General features: G+C 34.5%; 1 protein-coding gene across 9 annotated transcripts in view; it reads right to left on the reverse strand.

Moving 5' to 3' along the window:
* Positions 1-1608: 1608 nt before the first annotated feature.
* POLK (DNA polymerase kappa) overlaps positions 1609-18668 on the reverse strand; it is a 35814-nt gene continuing 18754 nt past the window's right edge. For 7 of the 9 annotated variants that reach the window (XM_082336117.1, XM_082336121.1, XM_082336116.1 and 4 more), the window contains exons 4-15: positions 18394-18546; positions 17898-18029; positions 16035-16188; positions 14366-14581; positions 12499-12623; positions 12139-12305; positions 10014-10046; positions 8049-8145; positions 6650-6821; positions 4839-5795; positions 3600-3651; positions 1609-3457 (exon numbers count right to left, since the gene is read on the reverse strand). In XM_082336117.1, the coding sequence (XP_082192243.1) occupies positions 3373-3457; positions 3600-3651; positions 4839-5795; positions 6650-6821; positions 8049-8145; positions 10014-10046; positions 12139-12305; positions 12499-12623; positions 14366-14581; positions 16035-16188; positions 17898-18029; positions 18394-18546 (2343 nt within the window). In that variant the 3' untranslated portion in view covers positions 1609-3372. The remainder of the gene's footprint in view (positions 3458-3599; positions 3652-4838; positions 5796-6649; positions 6822-8048; positions 8146-10013; positions 10047-12138; positions 12306-12498; positions 12624-14365; positions 14582-16034; positions 16189-17897; positions 18030-18393; positions 18547-18668) is intronic. The other 2 variants (XR_014230672.1, XM_082336123.1) reach the window with 2 other exon arrangements.

Below are 18668 nucleotides of genomic sequence, written 5' to 3' on the forward strand. Positions count from 1 at the left end.
GATTAGGTTTGCCTACAAAGCTGGCACCAAAGGAGGAACAGATTTGCAGCCTCATATAGAGCAGAAGTTATACTGCGGATCTTTAACCAGGATCATAGTTTCACATACAGTTTGGAAACACCAGCTATTAGTTTCCAGTTCCAATTACTATCATAAAATACTATTTCACAGTGTGTCTCTTAACTAACTTTGCCAGTACAACTACACTTTATGTGCTCAAACTGTGCAAATAGCAAGTTTACCACATTCTCTAACCGCTTCCTACAATCTTGACTCTTTCAAACGGGCCCAGCAACCTGCAGCAAAGACTCACGGAGAAACTAACAGAGATGCAGAATCCAGAACAAAGTGCAGAGCGAGGCCATACTAGAACACCTTCCTCACTTCCCTTCACAAAGCTCTCTCTTTGCTAGGAACTCAGAGCATTTTCTAAATATTTAAATTAACAGTAGTAATAAATACATAAACAAGTAGAACCAACATAAAGAAAAAATGTAAGGCAAGACAAAACCATGTTGAATAGTGCATAAAGAAGAAAGAGGAACAAGAAAAAATTATGTCCTGTAAAGGAAGGTGAGATTTGAAGATAAAGTCAAGGTAGTGAGTATTATGGTTTTTATTAAACGGTATATTAATCTGTATTAACCTGTGTACTTTTATTGAAAGTATGAAAAAGTATTACTTTTATCTGTAAGTACCCCCCTTACAGATAAATGCCTCGTGGTCATGCATATGCTGTCTGCATCTCTTTCTTCAGAAGTGGTGGAGAGAAGAATATTAAGATCACAGCAATGTCATCTTTTTTCTCTGTCATTCATAACTAAAAGAGGAATTCAAGATAAAGTATATATATATACCTTAAATGAGAGATACTTACACTACACAGAAATTCTCGTCCGCTGCCAACCTAGATTATTCATGTGCTTCAGAACTGTGGATATAGTAAGTATGGAATGACTCACACACAGGAAATAATTTATACATTATGTTAAAAACAGCTATAAAGAAATTTCCAGATGCTAATGAAAACAGATTTTAAGTTAAAGTCAATTATAGAACACACACACACAGACAAAAATGCAAAACAAAAACATTGTTTACACAGTCTTCTCCACATGAATGGAGATGAAAAATCGTATCACAGAAGTTTATGACAATACTTAATTGTCTACTGAAGGCCTTCTTCAGATAAAAACAGTAATAAATGTCGTATAAGAAACTATAAGAAATAGGAAAAAAAAGGCTTGTTTTGCATTGCAGTAAATAATTTACATGGAAAACAATAAAACCATCTCACCGAGCACTTTCTGTAAACACAAAGAATCACCTTTCCAAAAGGTGTATTTTTACACACATCTCAAAAGACAGACATTTCTGGCTTTAGAATCATACTGTGAGTTGTATTTACACATTAAAATACTCCACAACTTTAACTTCATGACACTCATAACTCTATGGCACTTTTTTTTTTTAAACAGATGGTAAGACAACTTCCAAGGCCAAGCCAAACTAACTTCATTTATTCAGGCACTTACAGTAGTTTACTTTTTTTGAAGTAATGCACATGTAAAAATACATTTTAAAGAAATACACACAATGACAAGTTAATACTTAGATTCTACACTTTATTGAATCAGACAGATACACACTAATAAAGGGACAGCTGTTCACTTTCCAAACAGCACTGGTAGCTTAAGTCATTGTTCCCTCACTTGCTTTTGTCTTTCCTACCAAAAGTTACCAGCTCCTACCTTTGTCAAGAGAACAGCTCATGCTGAATGCTCACTGACCTGGTTTAGAAGAAGTCAACGGAGTCAGCTTACATAGTCTGACCTAGTCTGGCTGATTTGGTCCAAAGCAGGTAAGGGAGCACTGACATGAATTCAAATGACAGAGCTGTGGGTACAGTGGCACCTGGCAAACAAACAGGTGAGCAGGCAGAGGTGGTGAAATCATTCCAGCAAGTTTGGAAACAAAAAAGCACATTCTGGACTTAGCCTGGGCTTCTAAAACATACCAGGTACACATCTGTTTGTTTAAAAAACCAGCAAACCCCAAAGTACTTCCAATACTGTCAAACAACAAAACAGATGCTGCTGTAGTAGCCACTTCTTTTAAAGATTTTGCAATTAAAAAGCAGTTTATATTTCACACAGGGTTTGACATTGTTTGTATAACTTATAAGAAATATGCTATCATCATAAATTATTTGCCTGATAAATATTAAATAAAATGCCTACATTTAAGCAATTTGGTGTGAACAGAAAAAATCTAAACAGAGTATTTTAAATATTTGCACTTTACAACTTCCTCCTTCCCCATATGCACTCATAAAATATCGTTTATTCAGAAATACAAAATAATTTTAAAGAGAAAGGTAAATAATAAAAACATTCATCATCTTGCATATTTGCACATCATTCATATTATTATTGCACCATGAGACCTTTTATTTAGCGTAAATGTAGTGCTACTAACCAGTAACAATTTCACAATTGCAAAGAAAACTGAAATTCTCAGTCTCTTTGGGAAGGCCAAGAATCAAACAGCATTTGTCTGACTAACGTGGAGGAATCGTTCTCTCATCAACAGGTTTATTAACATTTTCTAAATCAGTGAAGTCATCCTGTATCTCATCACAATGAGTTCTTCGGGGCTGGTCCATCAACTCTTACTGAAGTCATTTTCAGTGACAACAATGAAAGCTTGACTGTGCCCTAAATTCTTGCTCTCTTCCTTTGAAACTGCGAGACCAACCAATTTTTGTGTCCACGGAGAAGACCGGTATTCGTAAGCTGAAATCAAGCAACTCAGCTCTTCTTTGTTATCATACAGCTAATACCACAATCAAATTTGGTGTTGAATTGTCCAAGGAAGTGTCAGCCTGAGCTCCTATGGCTACCACAGCCAATACAACCTACAGAGAAGATGGCAGGTCAGGTGTGGGAAGAGGGCCTTCAGTAAGCACAGTGTGGCACTCTAGCTAATGACTGCTGCTTTCTAGGGAGCTTGCCCTACAGGTTTGCTCAATGGCAGCTCTAATCTCCCTGTTCTGTTTGTTGAACAGCAGAGGGAATTCATGAGGCTGCTCATGACTCTAACAAAGTTCCACATGTTCAGTATAAACAATGTCGAAGTGCTAGTGAATTTTGATTCTCGGAAACAACTGGGAAAAAAAGTATTAGTCTCAAAAAAAAAAAAAATTAATTCAGTTGTACCTCTTCTTCTATCTCAAACATCATGTTCTTTTTACAGATGCATGTAATAGCTCCAAAGTGACAGGCACCTGAATCCAGCCTACCACCAATGCTAAATTAATTTGCAGTCATAAAACACTATGAAATACTTCATATAGAACAAGTTGCTACACAGTCATTTAAAAAACATTTCAATTGTATGCTTGGAATTGGTCGACTTGGCCTTTTTTGATATTGACTGTGACTCTGTTAGTCCAGACCTAAAGTTAAAGAAAGAAAAAAGAACAGTAAGAGGTTAAAATATACAATGCGTACCTACACAACTTTTACAACACTAAATATTTGTCTAAACTTTATTATTTTAAAATGAGTTGCCTACTCATTTTTCCAGAAAACCCTTACCTTTTTGCTCCCTGTGATGGATTTGTGCTTTGCTGTCCTCTGCTTAAACCTCCTGAATAGAAATTGGAAACAACCAAAATGAATTACTTCAATAAAGAAAGAATGCTTCAGAAACTACATACAAGGCAGAACTTTTAAAAGAACAGTTTTGGGTAAAGCCTTTCTTTCCCCCCTTTTTTTTTTTTAACATAAGAAAATTTAATCTGTCTCAAGGAAAAAATAACATTTTATTATCTGCAGCTTGAGTACTGTAGTTTACATTAACATTTTTAAAAGATAAAAACAAAAAGCCTTTAGTTTATTGAATTCTAAGGGATTAATTTGAACCTTGTTGTAGTTTTCAGAAATATTTCAGCATAACATGGTAGATTTTCAAGGTGGCTGTTGAAAACTGTATTTTTAATTTTTTTTATCCTGCAGAGGGAAAAAAGAAACTTTGCCAACAGTAAGTCTTTAATTTAAAATGAAGCCTGTTTGCACATGTGACAACAATACTGCTTATAAAATTTTCTGTGTAAAAGATTCATATTCTAAGTTTTAATTGTGTTTTGACAATTCTAACACACTAGCATTTTAATTTCCTCTTATATATCTCCCAAGTTAGATTAGGGACAAGGTACTTTAAGCAGATACTTAACTACCTGCACATGTCCTCTAATCTAGCCAAAGATTAACTCTCCATCAAAAAGAGAAACTACTTGAGTAAATATGCTACTGGTTTGGCATGTTTACAGGTGCAGTTATGTGATATATTTTTTTAGGTGTAAAACAGGCTTGCAAGTTCCTGCCTTTATGCTTTAGTTCACCACTGCTCTGTTTTTCCCAGCACATTACATAATGGAACTTTTCCGTCAACCAAATCTCTGAAACAATCCAGGCTGAAGATGTTTTCATTGATTTTCACTTAAATCTCAATGGCCTTACAAACACCTTTCTGAACACTGTTGGTGGGTAGCAAACATGCAATTTACAGCTATGAGCAGTAATTCCTATGTCAGCATTGAGGCAAATCAGAATGCACTGTGTAACTACCATCACATTCATAAATCTGGTTTGTCATGAAAACTGATTTGATATTTTTTAAATAAAAATGTCCACTCTTACACAGGCCTTACTCAGATTAACTTGTTGCAAAAATCTCAAAGCCCTGAAAAGTTCAAAGTATATCATTACCAAATTATTTTAATTGTACAAGCAGATAATTTGAATCATCAAATATATCCTAATGCGCATACTCACCAACTCTGTTTGAGTTTTCCATATTGTAAGTCTTAGTAGGAACATCTTTTTTTTCTGTCAGCTCCTGGATAAGGCTTTTATTTAAGCAGACATCCACATGTCTGTTAAATGACACAAGACTGGTTGTTTTCTGTTCTGAATTACAAACTGGACAAACAAGAACACTGTCTTCTTTGGCTTCAAAGAAACAGGATGAACTAGTTTCTTCTGTATGTTCAGTCTTTTCAAAATGGTCTTCATTGTCTTGCGAAATTCTTTTGGGGAACAGACACTGTTTCATACACATGTTTCTAGCAGTATCACTGAGATTGCTAGGCTGTCTTTCTCTGTGAGGTTTTTCAGATATTATCTGAGTGAATTTTTCTGTGCTATTGCTAGTAGAATTGTCAGATGTACTTGCAGACTGGTCTGTTCCTGTTAATTGATCTATTTTATTTTTTTGACATTCATCAACATTTTCATTTTTAAATTGTGGAAGAAAGTTAAGTGTATTTTCTCTTGACTTTTCACTCTTCGATATTTCCAAGGTATCTTTAACAAGAGTCCCATTGAGGCACTCATCAATATGCCTATTAAGCTCTTCCAAACTATTGCTGCTTTGCTCCTCAAAGCAAACAGGGCAGGTGAAGATCTTACACACATCAGAATTCTGTAAGTCTGTGACCTTCTTTGTTTCTTCCACAAAATTTGCTGATGATTTCCTATCATGAAAGAGCTGCTTACCTACAATTTCATTTGGACAAAGATTCTCACTGTTTAGTTGCCTTGCAGCTCGCTTTTTATCAAAAAAACTCCCTCTGAGAGATGCTTCTGATTTTGTTGTGAAATATTCTTGGTTGGACTTCCCTGGCTGAAGCCCAAGGAAACCAATTTCTTTTCCTGATTTTAAGAAACTCGTAATGCTTTTTTGTTGGTACTTCTTCTCTTCTTCACTTAGAAATCCTGATACCCGTACACCTAATGATGAAAAACAAACTTATAATACCAATTTTATGAGAACTTGATACTAATTCTTAATTAACACCTTTTGAGGTATACATCCACTCAATAAAAGTGCATTTTATTTCTAAATGGAGGCTATAGTACCTGCAAATGCTAACAATGGATCACAAGGTCCATACAGTTCTATCAGACCCAAACACTTGCCCAACCATATTATTAATTTCAATACCCATGAGGTTTTAATGGATTGCACCATAACATGAGGCTATAAACTTAATACAGTTATATAGAATTCAGTGCATGAAGTTTCCCCACCAAAATATTTTTTTCTTCAGCACATTCTAATACCATAGACAAATAGGTTCTATATATCACTGAATGGTTCAAGCAGAACGTATAAGCACCTGAAACACACGGGTCTTAGAATCAAAACACAAGAGTTTACTTTTGACAGAAATTTTCAAATTTCTTGCACAACATGGCATCTTCAAATTATAAGCACTTTTATTTAAAGCATTTGTTTCTAAAGCAGGTTATGGACAGAAACTACCTGTTGCTGTGGTGCAAACCAGATTTAAAAGCTCTTTTAAGGCAGCAGAATTAAGCACTGTTATGTGTTAAGATTCTGCTCTCATGCTGATGTGTTTGGTGTTCCAGGGCTAACAGGTGGTAGGAAAAGGTACAACCTCAATCAGTAAAACATTCCTGAGTCACCTTTCAGTACTCCAGACCTGTTTCACTTTGCAAAAACTACCAGGGTAACGGAGAAAGGGTAAATCCATTTATAACAATTTTACTTTAGAGTATGGTCTATTACTGTGATACACTGTAAGATCTAACTTTCAGAGAATAAGTTTGAAATATTTTACCCATAAGTCTTATCCGTAAAGGGTGAGGAGCAACACTATCAATTTCTGTTCCTAACAAGTCTTTAGCAACAGCAAATATTTCCTCCTCAGTAGAAACAGAAGACAGCACACTTGAAGCTCTTGTTTTTACTTCGAAGTTCACATTCTTTAATTTCAAGGTAACAGTTTTACCCTAAGGGGGGAAAAAAAAAAAAAGAAAAGAAAGAAAAAAGAAAAAGGTTAAGCATGTCATATACGGCACAGCAACAATTATTATGTAGCATCTATATAAGGGCCCTAAAGCCATAGTCAAGACTGTGTGCTTATTTGTGTACAGCAAGGGGCACTGCCAAGAATTTGTCTGCAAGATTCTGCACTTGCTCCTCAACTGCTGCCAAAGTAAAATTCTCTGAACTGGGTCATTTGGCTATGGTTCCCAGCAGACCATCTGCCACCAGTGCACATTCAATAGATTTCATGGTCTGGCTACAGTCACAACTTCTACCCTGTCTACAAAAAATTATTTCCTTACTTGGAAACTTTCAGTACCAGATAACTTTGCTGGGAAAACTACTACGGATGAGCAAGTGATATCCAACTAAGGATTCACTGAAAACTTCCTTCCTCCTGCATGGTGCTATCAGAGCCACACACAGTATTTGTGTTTAGCACAGATATTCCCCTGGCAACACCTTCCAAACCATTTGTGTGATTTAGCGTGTCCATCCAAATGTAAACAAATGGCGCTCCTTTTGTTCTGGTGCCTCTGTAAGCTTACCCCTTTGTCGTTCTTAGCTGATTATTTCCCTTTCAACTTGTCATCTTTTATGGCTGAAGAAGACTAATCACAATTCTTTCAGGTCTTGAATGTTATTCCTTGCTTTACCATAAAGACCTCCATAGAAAATATGAACTGTTCTTTCCAGATAATAAACAGAAATTTGGGGAGAAGGAATACAGGAACTGTTCCTACTATTCATAGCACTGAATGCTATGAATAACTTGTCAGCAAGTTTGGGACATGAACGTCTTAAACTACACTACTGGCTATTGACTGGGTCCTGTATGAATATGGGAGAGAAACATAGTGTTTTAAATACATGATTGACCAAAGCACAGCTCATAGACAACCAGCTCTTTTATTTGTTTATAAACAATGCTTTCAACACAAAATGTTTATATACTAAATAACTTGGTTAATTAGTTTAATTTTTTCCACGCATATAATTAGATAGCCACCTGAACAGTATCAAAGTTCTGCCTAAATCGTTGTAAACATCTGCAAATTAAAGAACGGAGACTTCTGAAGATAGATTGCATGGTATGACACTGATGAAAGCATTCACACAAACACTGCATTTAATAAGTTTGAATGCAAAGTCTTGTCTTTTTGCAAGTAAACAGAGAATAATATAAATACCTTAAGTCCCTCTTTCTTTAGCTCTTGAGCAAGGTCTCTGCAGAGTTCTCGACACAAGCTGTACTGGTCTTCTGCTGTGTTTATTTCACTGAATGTTCTAAGATAAAGAGATGATCTTTTTTTCAGTATGAATCCTAAAATTTGTTCAGTGGCTGCCGTCTAAAATTATTTTTTGTACCATTAAACAAAACTACATCAGAAGAAGGTTGCATAGGTTTGAGTGTTTACTTCAAGGAAAAATGAGTAGTAATACGAATATTACACAGAAAGATTTGTGCACATTTATGTGTTTCAAAATGTTTGCAAAGCCTTTCAAATAATGAAATAACTCAACTTCCAATTTTTCATGCACTATTTGAAAATGTATCAGATTTAAAGTCATTAATGCTTAAATATTTGCAAGACAGAATACTAACACCAACTGAATTCATGGAGCCAGCCAAGTTATTTGTACTTAATCTCCTTTGTACAGTGCTGTGTAACATCAGAAGAAAGAAAGGATTAGAAAGTCAACATCAGAGCCAAGTATCAGAAATAAATAATGCAGATGCTAAGAAAAAGATGCCAGCTAGGATAATTATGTCTAGCCTCAGAGGAGGAAAAAACATCTTTCTGCCAAAAACACTGCTAACCGCTTTTGCTAGAGCTTCTTAGCTTCTTATTTTTTTGTTGTGCATCTGCTTTTTAGTAATAACATGAGAGGAAAGGCAACCTTCAGTTAGTAGTGGTTTCAAGAGAAGCAGGAAGCAAAACTTACATTCGCCAGATACTTTTGGAAAGGTCTCATAGATCCATTGTTTCATGCCAAGCTTTATATTTACAAGTGTAAAGTCCCTATAGTTACACTGGATTATACATCTCTAAGTTATATTCAGTATTGAAAAGTCATCCTCTATTATGATTCACATTGCCCTAAGAACGTTTGCATGCTGCCAAACTAAGAGGATGAATATTTTACTGTGGGTCCCATGCTATTATCCAAGGAGTAACTCATGTTATCCCGGCAATGCTGCAGTGATTTACAGCATTGCAATGCTGCAGTAACTGGGAAGCTGTGAAAGTCCTAAGTTTGGAAGGGGCAGGACAGAGAGAATGCTATTTCAGGCCTATCTCTTTCCCCCATATAAACTAGTTTCATGATCTCAGCAGCCCATTGACATCTTCGGTCTAAAACTGTTTCCTTTAGGGAAAAAAGAAGGAAGAAAGAAAAGCAGAAAGGTACAATAGGCTACCCAGATTATGTGTCTGCCTGCAAACCAGCACAAGATTACATCCATAAATTTCTCAGCTCTGGTGGTACCAAACCTTATGGTCTTAGTTAAGCTGCCCACAACTATTAAGTCTCCATAGGAGTAAGAATCTTTTCTTATTTTCTTTTCTAAGAAGAGACAAGACACGAGGGTAGGGATAATTATTACAGTGCTCTAAAGATTTTCCTTGCAGTATTTCCTTTTTAAAAATGAACTTTTGGAAATAACATGCCACCTTAAGGAACTTTACACTGGTAAAAACTTAAAAGTTAGGAAACGTAACCAATTTTAGTTAACCATGCAAAATTATTGTCTGCTTTGCAAGTTCACCTTATGCTATACTTGCTATGCATGTGACTGCAGGCTACTAGACTAATATTGACATTAAACTGGAACATATAAAAAAAAATTCAAGCCCTTATATATTTCCACCCTATATTATGGCTTAAAGACCACTTTTATGCATTAAAGGCATTAGGAGAATCAGACAATGAGAAAAGAGAACATGCAAACCAACAGAAGTACCTCCATAGTATTCTCAAGCCAAGGAAAAAAAAAATGAAAGCTTGAATCTGATTTAATGAGCTTGTTGTATATGTGTTTTTTTAACACATAAATATGCAATGAAATTGTATGACTAAGAAATGTACACACTACTTGGCATTAAGTAGGTTTAGTGATTAATGTAATTTTTTTCAATATTAAAGAGGCATACCTTTCAGTGCTCATACTTTTTCTTTCTCCATCCCTTTAAAAAGAAAAACAATTTATTATACTCACTTTACCTACACTGTTATCTTTTCAATAAACTCTGAGTCAACCAGTCATGCTTTAATAACTAACAGCAGTCTCTTCCATAAAATCTGGATGTGAACTTTTTCTACAAATCTTATACATCAAGTTTAAGACAGTGTGAAATGCAGAATGTTTTTTAAAAAAACCTTAAACTATTCTAGATGAAGTAAAGACATAGATCAGCCACAGACATCAACAGAAATAAACAGTTTAAAAAAAAAAAAAAAAAGACAAAACTCCCCTTTTATATCAGGAGTCTTATTTAAAACCAAAACTAACTACAAATCCTATACTGTCTGACCTAGCTGTAACTGTGAAGCATTGCCATTAAAATCCTGAGCATACTATGTATATTTGAATAGTTGTTTATCTGAGGAATTAGTCTGCTTTCTGTCTAAATTATTGCCCATGTTAAAGGTGATGTGTTAAGGCTTTTTTTGTTTGCTTGGTTGGTTTTTTTTTTTCCTTTCTGGTTTTAACTGAGCATCTTTTAACAACTCTTCTGCATATACAGAATTCCTCAGAGCATTTTCTTTTTAGGTCCTTCTTCTGTTTGTAAGCACTGGAAATAACAAATTTGATATTCTCAGATTTTCCTAAAATAATGTGGTCAAAGACAATGACCATAAGATGAACCATTTACTGAGGACTTAGGTATTGGTATGTTAAGGGCTTGCTTTCCCACACTAAAATGACTGAAATCAAGTTGGTGCTGATAAAAACAAAACCAAGAAATAAATTTCTTGGATAACACCATTAAAAATGTGTTCCCCTTCACAATGACAATCTTGGCTTTTGAAATGCTCCTATTTTTTTTTTTTTTTCTAATGTACTGGGAGATTTCCCAGACTGTACAACACCTAAACAAGGTGTTGAAGTTGCATTATCTTAACATAAACAAATATTTTGAAAACCACATTTTATCTTTTGTCAAGTCACCTTCACAAAGTCAATCTTACTGCATATTTTGTTTCAAGTCAACATACTTCTGAAAAGAAAAAAAAACAACACAGATTTGTGCTAGCACATTACTGGTCTACAAACTGCTAACTGAATATATTATTTTGTAGTCAAATGGAAAAAATGGAAGATCTATTACTGTCAGAGAAGTAACAAAAATTATGAAATAGGTCTTTCAGAAGTACCTAAGACAACTTTTGAACTCCTAATGAAACCAAATCATTGTCAAGCCATTTTTAAATAGAATTTCAGCACTTTGGGAAGGATAGAAGGATATTAAAGGAAGGAATATTTAAAAGAAAGGACTCAATCCTTAATTAAGACTCTTGGTTACACAAGCAGCAAAATGCTATGTTTTTTTTTTAAGAACAAGTGTTCCATGTTTGTATCCAGGACAGGCTTAGAAATAACACATATTATTGAAAAGATGTATTCACTAGTAAAACTGATTTCTTCCCTCCCAAACAGGAGGCTAAAAAGCCATTAACGTAGAATGAACCTTAAAGGAACAGATATGAAGAAGAATATAAAAATCTTCAGTTCTATTCAAGCAAATTCACAAGTCGATATTACAAATATGTACATAAACACAACAGGAGACAGAAACTTCCCTTACTTTCATTAGAAATATGACAATTTACCACCAGAGAAGATCAGATACCAATGCGATTTTCATTACCATCAGTTAATAATAAAACCCAGTGAATGTATATTGGTTTTATAGAAGAAACAGGACTGAACACCTCTGCTTAGGATAACTCATTTCTCTTTAGCTATTTTAGTGATTATGACATTATCTTAAATGACACTGACATGATTTCTTGATATACACTTATGCACAACTTCTCTGACAGACTTTTTGGATTTCATATATTAGACATGGGTGTAAAAACTTTTTAATGTTTGGCTGTTGTGTGTATCTTAGCCATAACAGGTATCAGGGATCTTTTAAAATATATTAAACAAGCCAAATTTTCATAATATTTGTTTGCCAATAAAATATGGCTTCAAATGTACAGTATGTAACACACACAAGCAAAAATTTACAAAAATTTAAACACAGGAGAAAACCCCCCAAAACATACTTTTCCAAATGTGTTGAACCCAAACCAAGGGAAATATCCAAGAAATTACGCCAAGATGCTTCTGAAAAAAGAAGAGAAAGCAGTGCCCTCTGCTGGTAAAGTTCTGAGCAAGTCACAATTCCAAGGGCTTTTAACATCTTCTCGGTTACTTTTCCTATGCCTGGCACCTGGAAAAGAATAAGTATCGTTATGTTGGAAACTTCCCATTTGTAGATCCAATATCAAGAACACAATTCTGTTTGTTAAATCAAACACAACTGGGCAGATTACCTAGAAAAGTTTATTTCTTCAGTAGAAATCTTCCTTTTAGAACATAACAAACATACATGATTGCATAGTAAATGTCATGGTATCTCTTACCTTTCTAATGGGCAAATCTTTTAGGAAGTCTAGCACTGCTTGTCTCTCAGGAGCAATTCTGCATTGCCCATTAGGTTTATTACAATCACTGCACATTTTTGCTAACATTGTATTCGGTGCTATTCCTTAAAACAAAACAAACAAAACCCATATTTTTAAAAAATACAAGACAAAGTTTAATTTTAACTGTCCAACACTTAAAAGCACAAGAGCAGCTTACACATTTGGCAAAGACTAAACATAAGCAAAAGCATGATGATAACTGATAACCAGATTTGTTATAATTCTGAAAAAAAATTTTGTAATCGACATGTGAGAACATAAATACATGTGGTAGATTAAATACAACGGATGCACCAGATAAAGTGTACCTACTATTTTAAGATAGTCAGGGTAACACAACATGCACTAATCAGTCATGAAGCGTTAAATACCAAGTATTTAGAAATAACATAATTTACATGATTGAATGATTTTATGATGGTAATTATGGTAAGACAAAAGGAAATGCTTAGGACAGCAGTTATAATGAACTCTTAATGAGAAGGAGATATTTCTTCCTTGTATTTCAGCAAAAAGACTAAATTAATTTTGACAAAATTTACCAAATGGAAGTCTTTTGTGGGCTACCACTGCTATGTAATAATTTAGAAATATATATATATTTCACCAACACTGATAGGGATGAGGAGGGATTGCCCTTTTCTGTCAAAGTAACTGTTTTTACAAATGAAATTAGGAATTGGTTTAGCAATAGAATTACTCTGTGCTACAGCTCTAGTGGTCTAAATTTTGATTTTTATTTGATATAACGTGTTATTCAAGATGGTAGAAGTAATTCTATTTATTATTGATTAGATAGTATTTTTTCAATTAGCCTTCTAATGTTTTTTCACTTTTGGGCCTAAAACCCCTGATGCACTTATAAAAGCTATGTCTGTTTTCTAAACGCTAACTTATCCTTAGGAAGACAAAATTTCAGTAGAACAAAATTATTATTTTGCTACCACTCATGAGATAACATACACGGGGCGGGGGGGTCTCATCCTGCTTCTTCCTCCTAGTTGTTCCTTTACCTCTGCTTGCATTCAACACTTCCCTGGCCTTCCACGTGTGCTTCATAAAGCTCAGGCCTCCCTGATGCCTCACTAACCTGGTTCACAAAGCAGTTCAGATGGCATCCTAACTAAGTGGCTGGGGACATACACTTTTTTTAGTGACCTAATCCAAATTATTACCAAAACAGTTGAGACTCACAGGTTGGTTGTCTGAAGTCAAAAGACATAAAACCTGAATGGAAAATACTGAAAAGCTAGTGAATAGTTTATTAACTTCAATACACATTTACTTCTCTGAGGACCAACTTTTTGATTAATTTTGATACTGTCTTAAGCAAGGAACAGTGTGGAGAACTGTTAGAAATACTTAACAATATGGATCTGCAATTCAAACTAACAGCAATTTAGCAACCAGTGACAGATTTCACTATGACCACTGGCTTACGAAAACAATTTACATGAAGCACTAAAACAACCACCACCAGTGCTAAGATTAGCTCCTGAGCGCACCTGGTCATTTTTCCACGTTACTTATATTTCAGGAAGAAAGACGCAAAAAGATGAAATAACTGTTTCTGTGATTTAAAAAAAAACAAACCAAAACCAAAACAGGAGTGACTTTGATAGCTGTAACATCTCTTGAAACACTTGAAAGTCACAGTCTTTGCAGACTTGCAAAGAGAGCATATTTCTTTGCAACACAAGAATGCTGTGGCAATGCTAATTTCTTAATTAATGCCCCCTGAGACTAGAGTAGAAGACATTGTGGAAATACAAAGCATTATTATTATTCATATGTGTCTGAATACCTGCGCTAGCGGTCAGTTGAGTTTTCTGCTCAATCCTAAACCGAATTTCCTTCACAACTTCCTCTGCAGAAGTTCCAAAGACAACCGAATTTTCCACTGATTGATCTCTTTGTTCAGGGTGGTCACCCATCAGAGGTGTGTTTTCTTCAAACAGTACTGGTGAAGAAGAGTATCCATCTTCATTAAATTTGGCAGACATATTTATATCATCTTTATCTATGTTAGATAGAAACACAAACAATTAATCCATCCATATAAAACATATACTTTATTGATTTCCTTCCACAATGGCTGAAGAGAGTTCATTAGCAGTTTTCTTTTTTTCCTGTTTGGAAAAAAAAAATTATTTAGCCAAAGCAATTGCATTGCTTTTTTGTTTGAAGAAAGAAGAGTCATTAACTGCTTTATTTGTAATATGATTTGAGCTTGGCTGAGATTAGAAGAATTGGCTAAGAGACTGGACATAACTTCCAGAAAAGCAACAAGGTTTAATGGCCTGTTGCTGTAGCAGCAGAAAAACATCAAAATTTCGGCATTATTTTTGTTTTGTATCAGAGTAAAGGCCACATGCTCCCTTTTTGTGTGGAAATAAAATGTTTTTCGCAAGTTTTTTCAATATTCTCTAAAGAAAATTAGGGTTCTGGAACATGTGGCTCTCACCCTAGGGAGGTTCTTGTTTTCAACTGCAGTCATGGTAGAACAAGTAACATCAGCAGCCCTTTGTCTGACTCTACAAACTTTACTATTACGGTTTCACATTCTGAGTGCTTGTTTGTGTTTCAGAAGAAGAAAGATGTCAGAGAAGTATGAAGAGGCACATGACTGCACATCAGTGATATTTATTTTGTAAAGACTCTGCCAGTGTGTTTCTTTCTATTCTATTAATGCTTTTCAGTAGTAGTGTATCGTTGATTATCCTGTTAGTGGCTATTTAGATCATTTTTGAATACTGATAATATAAATGTTCCAGTTTATGCATCAATCAACCATTTGTATGACTCCTCCTTTTTTATTATTCCTGATAGGGTATACAGTTGTGGCTGTGGTTCCACCTCCATCTTCTAGAGCCAAGTGAAATCCAGTCATATCTTAAGCATTACTGTAACTCCTGCAGTGCTCATTACTTTATACATTTTTAGTCTTGTAAAATAATCATGTAACTAGATCTTACGCACATTATCTTTGCAGACAATTCCTCATGTTTTTGACGTACAGGACTCGCTATGGTGTTTTAGGAAACATCTTTCCAAATAGAATAACCTTTAGAACAGTAAATTTATTTATTCCACACCCCCTTAAGTCATAATATTATTACTAGTTATTTGCAGAATTATCATGTTGAAGTGTAAAGGAAAGATACACATCTAAAACATGCAATTGGGTTTAGTAAACCTACCGTCACTTTCAGAAATCATAAGTTGAGTTGTATTATAAATTCTGTATTATGCTACTTATAGATGGTACTACATTGATTCTGCTTGTAGAAATCCTGTGCTATTCTAATCATAAATTCTGTGCTATACTAATCATAATTTCCTGTTAAGAAAATAAAGCTTAAATTGTAACTATGATCTAGTGCTGTCATCATTCTGCCAAGGATACCTAAAAGAAACAGTCTGTCCCCTCAGCATCAGGTGACAGCATGAAAAAAAGAGCGTAATTTGCTTACCTTTTTTTGTAGTGCTTTCTGCGTTAAAAAAGAATCTTCTCTTATCTTCAGGCCAGTTCAGTCTTTCCTCCAAGTGCTCTGTTATGTTCAGGTAAGCCTCATCTAGGCCCATAGGCATAAAATTGGGATCATATTCGGTCAGTATTTCTCTAACCTTGATAAACACATAGTGAAAGTTTAAAGCCTTGTTGCTATAAGAGCACATCTTAACACACAATTATGAGGTGAACAAATGTACTCTGAAACTTCAAGATGACTAATCAATATCAGAGATATTTATAGAACAAATTATTTATTGATATTGGAAAAGTATAGTCCTGCTTCTCACAAGTAGCAAGATATCAATAAATAAATATCAATAAATAAATGAGATCCAAACAGATTTTGAGCAGTGTATTTTACTGCAGAGGTCATTAGGATCAGTGTGTAAGGACTCCACAGGCACTAGGTTCACAGACACTGCAGTAACCACCTGAATAAAACTCTGGGGACCTGGGAACCCAGCAGAGCACGTGAGCTGATGTACCTTTCTGTGTGTCAGACATCACATATGGCAAGGTTCAAAAAAAACCCCACATAAGTTGTAAATTACATTCAAATCAAAGTTATAGCCAATGTTTTAGAGCACTCGTTAATGCCACAGGCAAAACTTCTACGAAAAACCTCTAGAGATAAGTGCATCTTCCCAAAAGGCAACATAATAAATTTAATGGTCAAAATAAAACCTCTACCTTTTCTCCTCTTTCTTTTCCCCTCTCTTTTTTTTTTAAACAAGGAGGAAAATTTGACTGCATCATGTTTCCTCTATCAGTTTTAGTCAAATTCTTAGGTATCACAACATTTGTTCACATGCACTTCATGTTTCTGAAACTGATTAAAGATAGGATTCACTGCTCAACTTTTAAAATAAATTTTTGAATAAATAAATAACATGAAATAAATTAAAATATTTTCAACCTAAATTGCAAGAGAAAAACATAACTAAAAAACTAAATCAATCTGAACATTTAATATTTTACTCCATCAAATAACAAATAAAATGAATATAATGAAATCGAAGATCCTTAACAAGCTCAAACCCATTCTGAAATACTCATAGGTATATATGGTTTTTTACAACAGAAGTGAGAAAAATCAAATAAGATCAAAATTAATAATTAGTTTTATTTATGCAAAGAGATTGAGGCTTCATAAAAATAAATAAATAAATCTTGCTGTAATTTTATTGAAGTCAGGAGACTTGTGCCATGCACTAGTTTAAGACCTACGAAAGATCTTTTTCTTTTTTTTTCCCTTTTTTTTTTCTTTTTTTTTTAAACAGGATTTGGGGTATCCTAAATATTTCTTCTGGCGTTAAGTACAATTACTTCTGTTAAAGCAAAATGTGATTTCTTTTCCCCCTAATTTTTTCTTCTTCTAAAACATATGAATCTGGATTTAGAACTCACTAATGCTCTTTGCTTCTCTCTCCAGTAATTAGCATTTGAAATTATGATTATGCATTTTATGAAATTATTATGTCCATGTTTCCTATGTACCTGCAACTTCCTAGTAACTAGATTATGCTCCATGGTTTTGAAGGTTTAAGAATAATAAAGCTCAAGTGGTACACTAGCTCACTACACAGTTTTGAAAATCTCTAACAGCATCACTACTGACTTCATGAAAATGGCAAGATGGGTGAATGCAATGTTTTTTCATCTCCTTGCCCAAAAGCACCAATGTTTTGTTTAACTTATGTTCAAAACCACATCACTGTAGAGTTTAATATTTAAACTTCTCATATTATCTAGAACTGATGTATTGATAAAAGTCTAAAACCAAGTACACTGACTTTTGGTTAGAAAGCACTTTCAGACTTACCTCTTTACTCACTTTGCCGTATTTTTCAAAGTTTAATGGTACTATAGTTAGATGTGGACATAGCTTTTTAGCAATAAATCCAGGCATGGCCGCACGTACCCCAAATCTCCTAGCGTGGTAATTTGAGGTGGACTTAGGAGAGATTAAATAAGTTTAGTAATCAAGTTTTTCTTGAAGTTTAGCGTTAAATAATCAAGTTCTAATCACATATCTCCAAGAAGAAAAGACTGACAAGGCTGAGAGTTTATATGCATTCCCCCCACCCTTTCAATCTGTTTACCTCCTTTAAACTTTCATCAGTACACTTTTACAGAAAAATAAAATCCAACTTATATGGTCCAGTCTAAGAACAAATGTTTCCTCTATTATTTTTGTTATTTTTTCCACACTTACAAAAATTCTCTATATAACAGTGTCATCATATTATTATTGTATGGTTTATTGGGCTTTAGATTCATGTAATTGGTTACTGTATTAGCTTGACATTCGGCCTTACCAACATACTCATTGATCCCACTGCTATAGGTTTTTCCTTCAGCTCTGGGTTGTCTCTCATTTCCACAGCTGCATAGAAGGCATCCATGTCAATGTGTACAATCGTACTGCTAAGGTTACGGCTCTGTTCCAGTTCTATCACAAGTTTGTCCACCTGAACAGAATACCCATAATTGAAAAACTATTAACCTGGCAGAAGTGTAACAGTAGAGGTGATCCTGAAAACTCAAATGCATCTGGCATATCATTAAAAACAAACAACAAACCCAAACCTCA

The sequence above is a fragment of the Platalea leucorodia genome, assembly GCF_965183815.1.
Source record: "Platalea leucorodia genome assembly, chromosome: Z".
In the NCBI taxonomy this organism is placed as follows: domain Eukaryota; kingdom Metazoa; phylum Chordata; class Aves; order Pelecaniformes; family Threskiornithidae; genus Platalea; species Platalea leucorodia.